The sequence below is a fragment of the Panulirus ornatus genome, chromosome 37 (genome assembly GCF_036320965.1).
Source record: "Panulirus ornatus isolate Po-2019 chromosome 37, ASM3632096v1, whole genome shotgun sequence".
NCBI lineage: Eukaryota > Metazoa > Arthropoda > Malacostraca > Decapoda > Palinuridae > Panulirus > Panulirus ornatus.
Window position 1 is genome coordinate 17491336 of NC_092260.1, and position 17625 is coordinate 17508960.

At 38.1% G+C, this 17625-nt stretch overlaps 1 protein-coding gene across 4 annotated transcripts in view; it reads left to right on the plus strand.

Moving 5' to 3' along the window:
* Positions 1-15844, plus strand: part of LOC139760545 (E3 ubiquitin-protein ligase MIB1-like) — an 84666-nt gene extending 68822 nt beyond the window's left edge. For 3 of the 4 annotated variants that reach the window (XM_071683869.1, XM_071683870.1, XM_071683871.1), the window contains exon 9: positions 2620-3402. In XM_071683869.1, the coding sequence (XP_071539970.1) occupies positions 2620-2760 (141 nt within the window). In that variant the 3' untranslated portion in view covers positions 2761-3402. Of the gene's footprint in view, positions 1-2619 lie in introns of all 4 variants that reach the window. The other variant, XM_071683872.1, reaches the window with a different exon arrangement.
* Positions 15845-17625: the final 1781 nt, after the last annotated feature.

A 17625-nucleotide genomic window follows, 5' to 3' on the forward strand; every position in this document is an offset into this window, starting at 1 on the left:
ACGAGGCCAGGTGAGGATATTCCCTCAGAGGCCCAGTCCTCTGTTCTTAACGCTACCTTGCTAACGCGGGAAATGGCGAATAGAATGAAAGAAAGAATATATATATATATATATATATATATATATATATATATATATATATATATATATAGCATTATCCCTGGGGACAGGGGAGGAAGCAGGGGCTGGAACCCCCCCCCCCCCCTTTTTTTTCATTTCCCAAAAGAGGGAAAAGAGAAGGGGGCCAACTGAGGATATTCCCTCTAAGGGTCAGTCCTTTGTTCTTAACGCTACCTCGCTAATGCAGAAAATGGCGAATATGTATGAAATATACATAGCATTAATACGATGGCCTTGATTAGGGTCCCAGCTGCCTGTGCCATCTTAGCTAACATAAAAAAAAAAGTGTGTTGGAAGTGTGGGTAACAAGGAGAACAGGGAGACAGAAGGATGGAATGAAAAAAGATTTTGAGCAATTGGGGTCTGAACATGCAGGAGGGTGAAAGGCATACAGAGGATAGAGTGAATTAGAATGATGTGATGTACTGTCAATGGACTGAACCAGGGCATATGAAGCATCCGGAGTAAACCATGGAAAGATCTGTGGTTTCGGTGCATTACACAACATGATAGCTAGAGAATGGATGTGACCTGATGTTCCTGGCAGAACACTTGGTACTTGATACTTGCAGTAGCTTCCCACACACTGATTTCAAGTAATAACACCTAAACTTTTTTCATTTACTTAGTCTTTTTCTGAGGTGTCAAGGAAACCTGTATGAGACCTGTGCCCTCATATAATGCAACAATCTATGAAGCTGTATTGCTCTTGCAAGATAATGTATATTCCTGATGAGACCCACCAGTACAGGTAAAATGTCCATAACTCCAAGATGTTCAAAATTTATATTCAAAATAGCATCCATATATGAATATATGTTTAAGAGACGAGGCAACACCAGCATGAAACTCTCTCCCCATAATTCACACCTACTGCACCTCATTATGTCACTTTTGTTTACATTGTTTCAACATTTTTCTGCCACACTTGGCCTCCCATAGTTGGACATAATTCTCTAGAACAGGGCTATTCAATTACTTTAGCAGTAGGGTCACATTATGAAACTCAGGTTGATGGAAGGGCCATACATATATTTTACCTCTATTTTTCTCAAACACTTATACATAGAAAGAAATGAAAAAATCATATTCTATTTGCTTTTACATTTTCCACTGAGCACATAAATAGAAAGAAAAAAAGAATTATATACTGGTAGCTAATGAAAATAATTCAACACAACACTTTCAGCACTTCCACTGACTAAGCCCTGCCCAGCCCCTACCCAAGTGATGAGTCATGAACGTGTACGCCCTTAGAAGCTATGAGCACAGTGGTGCAGTGAACAATACATTTTATTCAACTTATTATTACAATTGATCACGTTTCATTCAGCTAATTAATACACCTAGTCACGATAAAAATCTATTTATGGAAAATTTCATAAGTACTTAAATAAAATGAGTTTCATTAATTTACTATAATTCTTTTGAGTCTGTCAAAGGGCCAATGAAAAACCACTTAAGGGACGGATTTGGCCCTTGGGCTGCCAGTTGAATAGCCTTGCTCTAGATCTAGTCAGCCATCAGTTCCATTTTATCAGTTGTATGTCAGATGTTTTGAACTTAAGGGGTGCATTCAACCCAAGCTGACCCAGAAAAGTGAGAAACACATGAATGCTATTTTGAATACAAATTTTGGACATCTTGGAGTTATGGACATTTTACCTCTACTAGCGGGTCTCATCAGGAATATATATTATCTTGCAAGAGCAATACAGCTTCATAGATTGTTGCATTATATGAGGGTACAGGTCTCATACAGGTTTCCTTGACACCTCAGAAAAAGACTAAGTAAATAAAAAAAGTTTAGGTGTTATTACTTGAAATCAGTGTGTGGGAAGCTACTGCAAGTATCAAGTACCAAGTGTTCTGCCTTAAGGCAGAGAAGGCAAATTCAAAAATTTTTTTTCTCAAAAGGTTGTCTGCTCTGAGTATACTTTTTTTCATGTGATTCATTTGAGGTCGATGGCCTTCTAAGAGTTACTGCATCTTTCAGCTTGATATTTGAAACATCTCATCTGTTTTCTCTGCTGCAACAATTTCTTCTTTCTGATACATTATGCAAGAAAAGCTGGAAGGGAATGAAAGAAATTAATCAAAATATTTCAAGGAACAGGCACCAACTTCTCATAAAAGACAACTGTAAAGCATAATTTCTATATATTATAAAGTATACTGTATAGTAAATGCACTATACACCATTACATTATCCTGCCAATAATTTCCATCAATAATGGTGAAAATACAGAGAAGAATGTATGCATAATCATAAAAAAGTTGGTGGATCAGTTGTGTATTCACACTCATGGTTATCAACTTTATTCGTAAGTGGCAGCAATGGTTTAGTGAGCATTTAAGAGATCACCTGAGATGTAGCAATAGAGGAAAAAGCTTTTCAAGTGTCTGAAGTGATATTTACTTAATTTCTCTTGTGCATTAAAATTTGGTATTAGTATACATCCATGTATTTGTCAGTAAGAATATTTTTATCTTTTTCAGACCATGTGTCCTGTATGTCTTGATCGTCTGAAGAATATGATTTTCCTGTGTGGCCATGGAACTTGTCAGATGTGTGGTGACCGGATGCACGAGTGTCCAATATGCCGCAAGCCTGTGGAAAAGCGTATTTTAGTGTTCTGAGCCCGAGAATGGGATTCAGGGAGTTTGAACTGAATATTGAGAGCCTCATTCCATATTTTGTGCATTTGATATAAATGCAGGCTATTGAAACTACATTGAGTACCACCTACATAAGCTTCCAATTCATTGTTAAGTGAATACTTGGAAACTGCATTCCTTGTCTCCTAAAGAAAATGTGATTTTAAGGTTTTTTAAGAATCAAATGCTAAAGTCAACATGTGAGTATTTAGATATGCCTTTTGGTATGAAGAAGGCATGTAATTGTTATATCTTAATGATGTTGTCATTATGTAAGATTGATAACTTGTTTTATAGGTAAATTTTCACTGTTCTTTATAATTCTTTTTAAAATATTGTTAGAATTTTACACTGAGCAAAATTCTTTATAGTCAAACTATTTTTTACCTTCCACATGCTGTTAGTTTTAAGCAAAGTACATATTTGATGATGCAGAAACTTCAATTGTTTTGTCTTGGTATTACTGCCATCCTCTTGTTGGTTAAGACAGTTTGTCTTTGATGTAACTGAAAAACTGAATACACAGATCTTTTCAAAATCCGATTTTAAAGAATTCATTTCACTTGGTCGTAAAAAGTTCACAATGTTTACAGTAATCAACAATGAATAAAATTCTGAAATTATTTTTTTTTCTATCATTTTAAAATTACACAGAATCCACTATATTTTATTTTCAACTATATGTTGCAAATTAACCATTCTTCTTGCAACTATAATTATGACTTCACTCTTTACTGAATACTTAAATTATCTGATGATGTACCTAAGTTGCCTTTACATACTTCATCTTGTTCTACAACTCTTTCTTCCTCATCTGGAGTTCCAGCTTTGTCTAGTTTGGTTTAGGGTATACAGCCCTTTGTAGCAAATGGCACACAAAATGAGTGATGTGACTGGCATTACATGTGACCTTACTCTGAAGACACAACTCGGTCTAGGTACATTAGGGTTGAGGGTCAAGTCAATTGGGAGGTAAGTTTGAATGGAGGAAGTAAAGTGTTTTAGATATCTGGGAGTGGATCTGGCAGCAGATGGAACCATAGAAGCGGAAGTGAATCATAGGGAGGAGGAGGGGGTGAAAATTCTGGGAGCCTTGAAGAATGTTTGGAAGTCGAGAACATTATCTCGGAAAGCAAAAATGGGTATGTCTGAAGGAATAGTGGTTCCAACAATGTTGTATGGCTGCGAGGCGTGGGCTATGGATAAAGTTGTGCGTAGGAGGGTGGATGTGTTGGAAATGAGATGTTTGAAGACAATATGCGGTGTGAGGTGGTTTGATCGAGTAAGTAATGTAAGGGTAAGAGAGATGAGTGGAAATAAAAAGAGTGTGGTTGAGAGAGCAGAAGAGAGTGTTTTGAAATGGTTTGGTCACATGGAGAGAATGAGTGAGGAAAGACTGACCACGAGGATATATGTGTCAGAGGTGGAGGGAACGAGGAGAAGTGGGAGACCAAATTGGAGGTGGAAAGATGGAGTGAAAAAGATTTTGAGTGATCAGGGCCTGAACATGCAGGAGGGTGAAAGGCGCGCAAGGAATAGAGTGAATTGGAACGATGTGGTATACCGGGGCCGACATGCTGTCAATGGATTGAACCAGGGCATGTGAAGCATCTGGGGTAAACCATGGAAAGTTCTGTGGGGCCTGGATGTGGAAAGGGAGCTGTGGTTTCGGCGCATTATTGCATGACAGCTAGAGACTGAGTGTGAACGAATGGGGCCTTTGTTGTCTTTTCCAAGCGCTACCTCGCACACATGAGGGGGGAGGGGGTTGTTATTACATGTGTGGCGGGGTGGCAATGGGAATGAATAAAGGCAGACAGTGTGAATTATGTACACGTGTATATATGTATATGTCTGTGTGTGTATATACATGTATACGTTGAGATGTATACAGGTATGTATATTTGCGTGTGTGGACGTGTATGTATATACATGTGTATGTGGGTGGGTTGGGCCATTCTTTCGTCTGTTTCCTTGCGCCAACGCGGGAGACAGCAACAAAGCAAAATAAATAAATACAACTCGGGTATCATTTATATGTAAGACTAGGGATCCCTTTTCAGGAAGGCATAAGCTAGACTTGGTCTATGTGAACTCCTCGTGCATCATAGAAGGTGACTAAAGGGGGCTTGAAACCCTCCCTTTATATTTCTTATTTCTAATAGTTTGAAAAGAAGGAGCTAAGCAAAGAGTGCTCACCACCTTCAATGGCTTAGACTGGATGTCTCAATGTGTGTGGGTGTAACCAGCATAAGAAAGGAGAAACAGGTACTATGTGTCAGGAGAGGAAATTGTATGTTCTGGCTCTAAACAAAAGAGAAAGTAGGAGGGGAAATGTGAAGAATGCTTTGGGAATGTCAATGGTGTAAAGAGGAGTTTAGTGTGAGGGCAAGAGCTAAGGAAAGGGTAGCACTGCCAATGAAGTTGTGTGAAGAAATAAGCCCCAGAATGGTAAGGATAAAAGTGAAAAAGGTTTATGAGAGATGGTTGATTATCAGTGCTTATGCACCTGGAAATAAGAGGACTATGGAAGAGAGATGAATGTTTTGGATGAAGTTGGGTTAGCATGTCAGCAGTTTTGATGCAGGAGATCAAGTATTAGTGATGTTTGATTTGAATGCGAGAGTAGGTAATGTGGCAATGGAGAATAGGGGGCATGGGGTATTTGGTGTTATGAATACAATTCAGATACAAGGAAGTAGACATCGCAGCAAAATGAACCATGGAAACAAAAGTGAATTAAATCAATATGGTGGGTGAGAAGGGGAAGGTTCCAGTAGATTGAAAAATATGTAGAAAGAAATGTCATTATGTGGGAGGGCAAAAATAGGTTCATTTGATGGTGTAGTAATCCCAACAGTGTTGTATGGATTTGATGCATGGGATGTTTAAATGTTTTAAATGAGGATGTTTAGAGAAGGGTTTAAGGACAGTATGTGGTTTGATCAAGTAAGTGTGGTTGAAAGAGCCGATGAGGGTGTGCTGAAATGGTTTGGACATACAGAGAGAATGAGTGAGAAGAGGTTGACAAAGAGGATATATGTGTCAGAATTGGAGGGAACAAAAAGACGAGAGACCAAAGTGGAGAGCTAACCTTCTCTCTTTCCATACATTCTTTATCGCTCCCAGAACCTTTGCCCCCTCTCCCACCCTGTGACTCCCTTCTGCTTCCATGATTCCATTTGCTGCTACGTCCACTCCCAGATATCTAAAACACTTCACTTCCTCCAATTTTTCTCCATTCAAACTTACATCCCAATTAACTTGTCCCTCAACCCTGCTGAACCAAACAACCCTGCTCCAATTCATTTTTTGCATCACATTTTTCCTTCAACTGCACAAAAACACTAACAAATTCCATGATAGTACAATTGTTTTCTGATGGAAGCCACTGTAAGAATTAAGGACAAAAATTGATAAAGAGCAGGCAAAGGTACCTAAGCCAATCAGTATTGAAGTTTGAATGCCTCTCAGCCAGTCACAGCATAACACCTTTAAACTAATCACAGTAAGCATCTTTCCCTCCCCCCTCAGTCTTTGCCGTGCTCTACCAAGCTTTTAAATTTCTCTAGTGACACTTCTTTCCATGAAATACAGTTATTGTAGTGCACAGCACCCAGAGAAATTACACACATGTTGGTTTTCCACAACAGAAAATCTCTGAACGTAGATACTGATATGTTACTGCCCATCAACACAATTTTTCAGATGAGGAACATGTCTCATTACAAACTCATCATTTCTAATAATCTTCCTATCAGTGAAAGGACTTATAGACTAGAACCAATGTTAAGATTACAATTGACACCATGACTAATTTTATAAAGACCAAAACTAATGTTGATATTACAAATGACTCCATGGCTATTAACCCTTAAATGACTGTCTGTCCACATCAGTTTGTGAGTTTTTGGACCATGGTGGCCCACAGCAATTGAGATGTTACCTTTTCCCACCTGCTTAAATATCCCACTGATTTATCATATTAGCAGCTGTAGAGGTCTGTTCCATCACCAGTGAGGCGCAGGAAAACATTCTGACCTCATTCCTCGTAAAACCACCATTATTATCACTGCATGGCCATCAGTTCGGAGGTTGTGCATACACAAAGACCCTGTGGAAAATATGTAGATTGTTAGATAACATTGCGATTTTAGCAGGATATATATGGTAAGAGGGAAGAAAGCTCGCATGCGATGAAAATTACATAACAACTGCACCTTAAATTTTTTATGTGCAAACAGGGGACTGTAACAAATGATAGGATAAGAGCTAAAACTTTCCAAAGAAAAAACACCACCATACACTTTCAATACATACCTGCCACTCAATCCTGACACCTATTGGTAGTGTGAAATTTTATATTTCTATATATATTTTTCATGTTATTTACTGTCAGTTCCCTGTCAGTGAATGAAATTAGAGCAGAATGTGAAACAAGTCAAAATACAGAAACAAATCCTTTAATATCTTCCCTACCTGCACATGCCAGCTAATCTTCCTCACACTGATTTTTAAAATGAAAGTTGTAATATTTCCAAATGTACTACTGTTAAAATTCACCAATGCTGTGTTTGTATGTGATATAAGAATACAGTATGTAAATATGCTTTATAAAGAAATATTTTCACATCTCTTATATGGAGCTGTCATATGTTTAAACAACACCCCCTTTGCCTCTCACTCAGCAGTGGACTAAGCCAACATAAAGGTGGTAATATAACTTTCTTTTTTGTTGTTGTTGTTGTTTCTGACTGTTAATTAGTCTTCATAAAATGTTCTTGTTTTTCAAAATGAAATTTCTGCAATTTGCCAGCCATTTAAGGGAGGGCAGTAGAAGCGTTTACTGTACATTGATTTCAGCAGTAACCAAATCTGGTTTCCTTATTATTAGAAATGGCCTCTACAAAGCCTTGACCTGTTTACCTATTCAACAAACTACTCTGGTAACCATTTCATGAGTTTTAGCATTCCCCATTCAGTAGCAATTTGTTTTGGAAACACAGTAATTCAAGAAAAAGTTACAACCCATTAGGATAGTTTGTCAAACAGGAATATGTTAGCTTTAAGAATTTTCCTGGAAAATTGCCAACCTAGCAACTATACTCAGATATCTAGCAGCTGATGAGAACTCAGAAGATGCTCTGTATAAAACTTTTATAGAATATTGTTATTTGTATGTACTGAGTACATATGTTTTTGTCTGCAGCATGCATACAGTGGCTTATATGTTTGAAAATAATTGTATATATTTTATGTGTTGATGTGCTGAAGTGTCCATGTAAAAGGAAATACTCATTCACATCTAACTACTGTACATGTAAATACTGTACATACATATAGCCATTCATATAAACATAGTATATATGCTCACATTTTGAGATGTATATGTGCTGTGTGAACAGCCTTGATTATTAGGTACATTTATCCTTGCATAATAGAATAGATGCATTCTTGAAAAGTTATCCAATAAGCATTCTTGAAAAGTTATCCATTAAGCAGACTTTTGACAGGAAAACCCGTTTACCCATAGACTTCCATTATGTAATTGGAGATGCATTCCCACTGAAAGAAGTTTGACCCTAGTATATAATAAACTGATATAAGAACATATAAAAGTTTTTTCAAATAAATATATAAATTCAGAAATGTTAGGATAAGAACACTACTAATACCTAAAATTAATAATACCAGCACTTTCAACTCGTACTTGAGTGGTCATATTATCTATAGACATCTTATACTGTATGTCATCCTTTCCATGTTTTCTATTACATCATTTCAGTGGTAATTCATTTTCAAAGAAGTTGAAGGAGCAGCAGACCGAGCACTGGCTTTTATTTTTTCTTTCACATCAGATATTGTTCCCACTGTTGGTCAAGCCATTCTTAATGGCTTTTTTACTTGCCTCAAATTAACATAATATTCCTAGTTATATAGCTAAAGTAACTGATTTATAATAAGCCTTTCTGTGCAAGTCTGCTGTCACTAGCATGGAACATCCTCTTTTCTTGACACCATAAGTGTACTTATAATGTTGAAAAGCTTGTTAACCTTGCTAAAGATCACAGAATGATCAGTGAAAGGAAGATAAAGGGATAGAATGCTGAAATGAACCAGAAAATACAACAGAATGATGTTAACCCAAATATATGTCATATCCTACTAAATTAAGTTGGTGTATGATCACACAAACCTGGGTAATGGCCGTAAGATGGGAGGAACCCTAGAAAAGATCAGTTAAGAGAATAGCATCAAACTGAACAGTGCTTGAGGTAAAATTGATGATAATGTAATGCACAGCGGGAACATGAGATAACAGTGTAAAACTGAACAGTGCTTGAAGTAAAAATGATGATAATGTAATGGACAGATGGAACATAGGAGACGGAAATTTATTTTTTACCCCTATCATATGCTTACCAGTAAAACAAAAGAACAGACACCCAGCCTTCCCTCTTACATGCCATTTCTTTTCATGCAACTTGGTATGAATTTCTTTTTCATTGTTTATTAGTACCATGCTATAGCTACTATGTAGGCAAAACAGTACAGAAACAATGCAAAGCAGTCATTCAATTATACTGAAGGGTTAACATAGGGCTTAGACCTCCAGGCTATAAAGTGGCTTATAGTCTACAAAGAAAACAGAAAATGAATCCCCCACACATTTCCTCCTCACATAGCTTACTGCCACACATACCACCTCTCCTACCCTCTCTTGTGACTCTTATTTTGATTTTTTTGATTTTTCAATCATTTTACCATTACATTACTGCACCATGCATCACCTCCAGGTCATGCATACATAGGTAACCCCAAGAAAATAGGTCCTTATGTATGAGGAGGATAGTTAATGTATCAGCTGGTGAGGAAAGTGAAAAAGAATGACATGAGAAATGTAAAGAAACAAATCACTTAATAATTTTAGCATGATTACACAAAGAGGAAGGCCAGCACCCATAACCCCATGCCTCTGCACTTAGCCTTTGTTTGTGTGGAAGCTATGTAATATACCAGCCCTTGCTTATATTCAGGGGATATTATGTTCTGTTAAAACCTTGCATAAAGAGAAATGGCATATAGGAAACCATTAAACATACAGAGAAAAATGAAGTTTTGGCACACTTTGTACCGCACACACCGGCATGGTAGCAAATTTTGACCACATAAATAGAGGGCATGGTAGAAGTCAGTTCCTCACAGAATAATCACAAACAGTGATCCCATATAAAGTGAAATGGGTGAAGTTGCACCTAACTTTCCCCTATATAATCCTGGGGTGACATAGGATTTTGTTAAGAGGTGAGTAAAGAGGTAGAATATTTCCTAAGAAAAATCACAAATATCCTCACACTTATGCCTCCACATTTACTTCTCACACTAATTTTTTTGTACCAGTACTATCATTTTTCAAAATATATTATTCGCCTCTAATGTTGTGCCTTTGTATTAAATATGAGTATAGAGGAAATCAATTTTTTGTGGGGAAAACAAAACTGCCAGTATCCTCCCCACATGTGCAAGACTCACCATACACTTTTTTTTAGTGTGCTTAGTGTAATTTTAAAAAATATATTCATGTTATTCACCACCAATGATGTGATATTAAGTGTGTGAAAGCAAGTTCAAGAGAAAAAAATAGTAACACCTACACATCCTTCTCTCTCGTTGAGAGCTTACAAATGTGTAAACCACAACCCCCTCAACCCTTACTCTGCACTGGAACAGGCTAACAGAGAAGTATTTGTGTGACACATTTTGGGTATTTTGTCTTATTCTTGCATGTCAATCAGCCACTTCATAAAAAAAATAAAATATTGTTGATATTGCACACATAGAAATGGACACTGCAGCCAGTCCCACCAACTAAGAGTTAATAACCCATTTTCAAATGAAGTTGTTTCCAAATTTGTGTTGCACAACCAAAATTTCAGTAAATGAGCTTTCTTTATGCAGGGGGTAGGTGGACCATAGCATCTGTAGCAATTGCCCCTGATAATCATTATTTGACTAGTAAAATACTTCTGTACCTGCAGAGATTATCTGTGAAAGACAGGAAAGGACTTGCTCATAACAATAAAAAAAAATGTGAGCACTAATACCTCATACAGTGGAATCTGTTGATTCCATGCAAAACTACCATTTTCATTTTAAGGATATCATTCATATGCATCTAAAACAATATACTATCCCTCGGATAGGGGAGAAAGAATACTTCCCATATATTCCCTTTAAAAGAGGTAGGAGTTGGAAATCCTCCCCTCGAGTTTTTGCTTTTCCAAAAGAAGGAACTGAAAGGGGGGCTAAGTGAAGATTTTTTCCTCTAAGGCTCAGTCCTCCGTTCTTGACACTACCTTGCTAATGCAGGAAATGGTATATATAAAACACACACACACACACACACTTACAAACACATATGGTGACTGAGTTTGGTAAAGTGTATGAAAGAAAGCTGAGAGAAAATGTGAATAAGAGCAAGTTTATTAGGATCAGTAGGGTTGAGGGACAAGTTAATTGGGAGGTAAGCTTGAATGGATAAAAACTGGAGGAAGTGAAGAGTTTTAGATATCTGGGAGTGGATTCAGCAGCATATGGAACCATGGAACTGAAAGCAAGTCATAGGGTGGGGGAGGGGGTGAAGGTTCTGGGAGCATTGAAGAATGTGTGGAAGACGAGAGCGTTATCTTGGAGAGCAAAAATGGGTATGTTTGAACGAATAGTGGTTCCAACAGTGTTATATGGTTGCGAGGCATGGGCCATAGATAGGGTTGTGCGGAGGAGGGTGGATGTGCTGGAAATGAAATGTTTGAGGACAATATGTGGTGTGAGGTGGTTTGATCAAGTAAGTAATGGAAGGGTAAGAGAGATGTGTGGTTGAGAGAGCAGAAGAGGGTGTATTGCAATGGTTTGGTCACATGGAAGAGAATGAGTGAGAAAAGATTGACAAAGAGGACAAAGGGTATGTGTCAGAGGTGGAGGGAACGAGGAGAAGTGGGAGACCAAATTGGAGGTGGAAGGATGGAGTGAAAAAGATTTTGAGTAATCGGGGCCTGAACATACAGGACGGTGAAAGGCTTGCAAGGAATAGAGTGAATTGCAATGACGTGGTATGTTGGGGTCAACATGCTGTCAGTGGATTGAAACAGGGCATGTGAAGCGTGTGGGGTAAACCATGGAAAGTTTTGTGGGGCCTGGACGTGGAAAGAGCTGTGGTTTTCGTGCATTTCACTGACATCTAGAGACTGAGTGTGAACAAATGTGGCCTTTGTCGTCTTTCCCTAGTGCTACCTCGCACGCGCGCGGGGGTAGAGGGGAGCTGTTTCATGCATGGTGGGGTGGCAAAAGGAATAGATGAAGGCAGCAAGTATTAATATGCACATGTGTATATGTATATGTCTGTGTATGTATTTGTATGTATACATTGAAATGTATAGGTATGTATATGTGCGTGTGTGGGTGTTTATGTATATATGTGTGTATGTGTGTGGGTTGGGCCTTATTTTCATCAGTTTCCTTGCGCTACCTTGCTAATAATGCAGGAGACAGCGACTAAGTATAATGAAAAAACATAATTATTTATAAATATATATTTTTTTATTATTATACTTTGACGCTGTCTCCCACGTTAGCGAGGTAGCGCAAGGAAACACAAAAGAATGGCCCAACCAACCAACATACACATGTATATACATACACGTCCACACACGCACATATACATACCTATACATCTCAACGTATACATATATATACACACACAGATATATACATATATACACTTGTACATAATTCATACTGTCTGCCCTTATTCATTCACGTCACCACCCTGCCACACATGAAATGACAACCCCCTCCCACCCACATGTGCATGAAGTAGCACTAGGAAGACAACAAAGGCCACATTCGTTCACACTCAGTCTCTAGCTGTCATGCATAATGCACCTAAACCACAGCTCCCTTTCCACATCCAGGCCCCATAAAACTTTCCATGGTTTACCCCAGATGCTTCACGTGCCCTGGTTCAATCCACTGACAGCACGTTGGCCCCAGTATACCACATCGTTCCAATTCACTCTATTCCTTGCATGCCTTTCACCCTCCTGCATGTTCAGGACCCGATCACTCAAAATCATTTTCACTCCATCCTTCCACCTCCAATATGGTCTCCCACTTCTCGTTCCCTCCACCTCTGACACATATATCCTTTTTGTCAATCTTTCCTCACTCATTCTCTCCATGTGACCAAACCATTTCAAAACACCCTCTTCTGCTCTCTCAACCACACTCTTTTTATTACCACACATCTCTTATGCTTTCATTACTTACTCGGTCAAACCACCTCACACCACATATTGTCCTCAAACATCTCATTTCCAGCACATCCACTCTCCTCCACACAACTCTATCTATAGCCCACACCTCATAACCATATAACATTGTTGGAACCACCATTCCTTCAAACATACCCATTTTTGCTTTCCGAGATAATGTTCTCGACTTCCACGCATTTTTCAACGCTCCCAGAACTTTCGCCCCCTCCCCCAACCTATGACTCATTTCAAGCTTCCATGGTTCCATCCACTGCCAAATATCTAAAACACTTCACTTCCTCCAGTTTTTCTCCATTCAAACTTACCTCCCAATTGACTTGTCCCTCAACCCTACTGTACCTAATAATCTTGCTCTTATTCACATCTACTCTCAGCTTTCTTCTTTCACACACTTTACCAAACTCAGTTACCGGCTTCTGCAGTTTCTCACCTGAATCAGCCACCAGCGCTGTATCATCAGCGAACAACAACTGACTCACTTCCCAAGCTCTCTCATCCACAACAGACTGATACTTGCCCCTCTCTCCAGAACTCTTGCATTCACCTCCCTAACAACCCCATCCATGAACAAATTAAACAACCAGAGAGACATCACGCACCCCTACAGCCCAATTATATCTTCAACTGCCACATTGCTCACCTTTGCATTTAAATCACCCATCATTGTAAATCGGTCTCGCATTAAAGCTGCTAACACACTCACTCTCAGCTGCTCTCAAAACACTTGCCTCTCAAGCTGCATAGGCACCAATAATCACCCATCTCTCTCCATCCACTTCAAGTTTTACCCACATCAATCTAGAATTTACTTTCTTACACTCTATCACATGCTCCCACAACTCCTGCTTCAGGAGTATTGCTACTCCTTCTTTAGCTCTTGTGTTTGTATGATTTAAATGGCTCTAATACACTTATATTTGTAATTTCATATATTCTTGATTTAGACTGAATATTCTATTTCAAATTAATTATTTATCCGTGATCAAGCAAGGTTGAGTAAGTAGTTAATATACGACAGGAAAACAGAAGCCTGGAACTGACAACAATACATGCACTGTATCATATCTGTGAGAGACATTGTAAAAGGAGCTTGCACACCAGCGTCCTCTTCAACTCGCTTTGATGTTTCTTAAATCTCGTGGTAAAGTTTGTGTAAACAAACAGACAACAAGCGCGATGGTAATTAGTGCAATTTTTTTACCCCATACAAAATTAAAGCAACCAGTGCTCATGTGCATTAAGTTTCACTTTCCTGTCTTTCATAGATAGTCTTTGGTGTAGGGCCCATTCACCAGTTGTTCAGGAGGTTTTTCTTTTGTAGAAGGTTTAACTCCAAATAATGGGTTCTACAATAAGTTTCATGTCCCTAGTTCATATGCTTCTCATGCAATTTTTTTTTCTATTTCTTTTAGAGTAATTACAGAAAGAATTCAGAAACTAATGATGGGATGAATCTGAAATGACAGAAATATTATTCAAGTGAGGAATGAAGTTTATCAATGTTTTTCATCCAAGGCTTGAAGTTTAAGTATAGAGCACTTGAAACTTTCTACCATAAATTTATCTTGCTTTTATATTCATAATGCTGCTTGTTAGTAAACATTTCCTCCTGAAATCACTCATCAGATTTTTTTATGTTATCTAAATAAGAAAAAATATATTTTTCATAAATGGTGGTTTCAAATGATTGGTCTCTAACAAGTTTGTGGATTATCCTGCTTCTTCCAGTTTTATAAAAGGTCCTATTAAGATTAGCACTGAAACATATACTCAAAAAATGAATTAAAAGTAACCTCGGCAAATGCAGAAAGGATCAGTAACATAGTGCCATCATGAATTATAGTCAATAAGGTTTTAATGGGTCATATTGCAAAAAAAATCTTGTTTCTTTGACATAACAGTTCTGAAGCTGTTTATCACATGCAAAAATTATTATAAACAGCACAATAATTGTTAAGGATGTGAAATTCAAATATAACATGTATTTTAACACATTTGGCCTAGGTTTTTCTTCAAATCACTTTACTTTGAGAATGTTTAGCTTTGCATTGTAACTCTTCCTAATGAGCTGACCTTTATATAGGTATATCAGAATGAGAAATGTATTTCTGTATAATGTTGCAAGATTTAGCCTGTCAGTGTAAAAAGATGCTCTTTTTCATACTTTTCATGCTGATGCCTTTCATGTTAGTAGAGTTCAAAACGTTCTGGTTATTAAGCATTGTCTTGATATATCATACTGCAATACACCAAGGGAGGAACCTTCTGTGCCCCATTGAACTGGCCCACATCATATCATGGCTTTCATGAGTTGTTAAGAATATTGCCTAGTATTAAAAAAAAAATGGAATAATTCACTCCACTGTGCTTTTGTCAAGATCGATATAAATGTTTTTTGGTTATTTGTATGTAAGCTACATAAATGTTTGTGGCAAAGGTAAGACTCTGTATTAATTCCAGGATATAATTTATTGTGATAGTCATCATAGTATCATTGCAGTTAGATGATACCTAAAGTTTTATAAGAATTATTAGCTTAATGGAATGCACAAGCTTTTCAGCAGTGAACTTTTAGGATTGTAAATAGGTTAGACTATAGTATGCATCATTTTCAAATATGAATACCTTCCCTGGGTTCTTCATATCAGTTTCACTTGATTTTTACTGCCATTTTCTTTTAATATATATATATGTATCCCTTATTCCATTCCTGTAAATAAACATTCTTCATTAATGTTTGTTGATTTACTTATAAACCAGGTGAAGAAAAGGTCAGAGCATGTTACGATTGTAGCATAATTACTAGCTATACTCTCTTGAATACAACTGGATGAAATCCTTACTGTAAGTACCATAATAACCTTAAAGTAAGTGAGGCTTTTTTTGTGTAAGAATGATTTTACAGCATAAAATATAAATTTTTTCAGACACCAAGAGACTTTTCTTAATGAAAGAATTGCAGTTTATTCACAGCTACTATTATGAAGAGATAAAAACTGAACCAGAGTGAATGAATTGGGCAGGAAAAACCAAGGAAAGGTCTTAAGTTTGAATGCATTACATATGACATTTAGAGAGTGGATGTAAACAAGTGAGGCTTATTTTGCATCTGTTCTTGGCACTACTTCTCTGACACATTATGTATTTTATTTATTATTCTTTGTCACTGTCTCTCACGTTAGCGAGGTAGCACAAGGAAACAGACGAAAGAATGACCCAACCCAGCCACAGACACATGTATATACATACACGTCCACACACGCACATATACATAACTATATATTTCAACATATATATATATATACATATACATATATACACATGTACATAATTCATACTTGCTGCCTTTATTCATTCCCGTTGCCACCCCGCCACACACGAAATGACACCCCCGCCCCCCACACGAGTGCGAGGTAGCGCTAGGAAAAGACAGCAAAGGCCACATTCGTTCACACTCAGTCTCTAGCTGTTATGTATAATGCACTGAAACCACAGCTTCCTTTCCACATCCAGGCCCCATAAAACTTTCCATGGTTTACCCCAGATGCTTCACATGCCCTGGTTCAATCCACTGACAGCACTTCGTCCCCGGTATACCACATCGTTCCAATTCACTCTATTCCTTGCACACCTTTCACCCTCCTGCATGTTCAGGCCCGAATCGCTCAAAGTCTTTTTCACTCCATCCTTCCACCTCCAATTTGGTCTCCCACTTCTCCTCGTTCCCTCCACCTCTGACACATACCCTTTATCCTCTTTGTCAATCTTTCCTCACTCATTCTCTCCATGTGACCAAACCATTTCAAAACACCCTCTTCTGCTCTCTCAACCACACTCTTTTTATTACCACACATCTCTCTTACTCTTTCATTACTTACACGATCAAACCACCTCACACCATATACTGTCCTCAAACATCTCATTTTCAACACATCTACCCTCCTCCACACAACCCTATCTATAGCCCACGCCTTGCAACCACATAAAATATAAAACTATTCCTTCAAAAATACCCACTTTTGCTTTCCATGATAATGTTCTTGCCTTCCACATATTCTTCAATGCTCCCAGAACCTTCACCCCCTCCCCCACCCTGTGACCCACATAGGCTTCCATGGTTCCATCCGCTGCCAAATCCACTCCCAAATATCTAAAACACTTCACTTCCTCCAGTTTCCCTCCATTCAAACCCACCTAATTGACTTGTCCCACAACCCCACTGTACTTAATAACCTTGCTCTTATTCACATTTACTCTCAGCTTTCTTCTTTCACACACTTTACCAAATTTAGTCACCAGCTTCTGCAGTTTCTCACCCAGATCAGCCACCAGTGCTGACTCACTTCCCAAGCCCTCTCATCCACAACAGACTGCATACTTGCCCCTCTCCCCAAAACTCTTGCATTCACCTCCCAAACAACCCCATCCATAAACAAATTAAACAACCATGGAGACATCATGCACCCCTGCCACAAACTGACTTTCACTGGGAACCAATCACTTTCCTTTCTTCCTA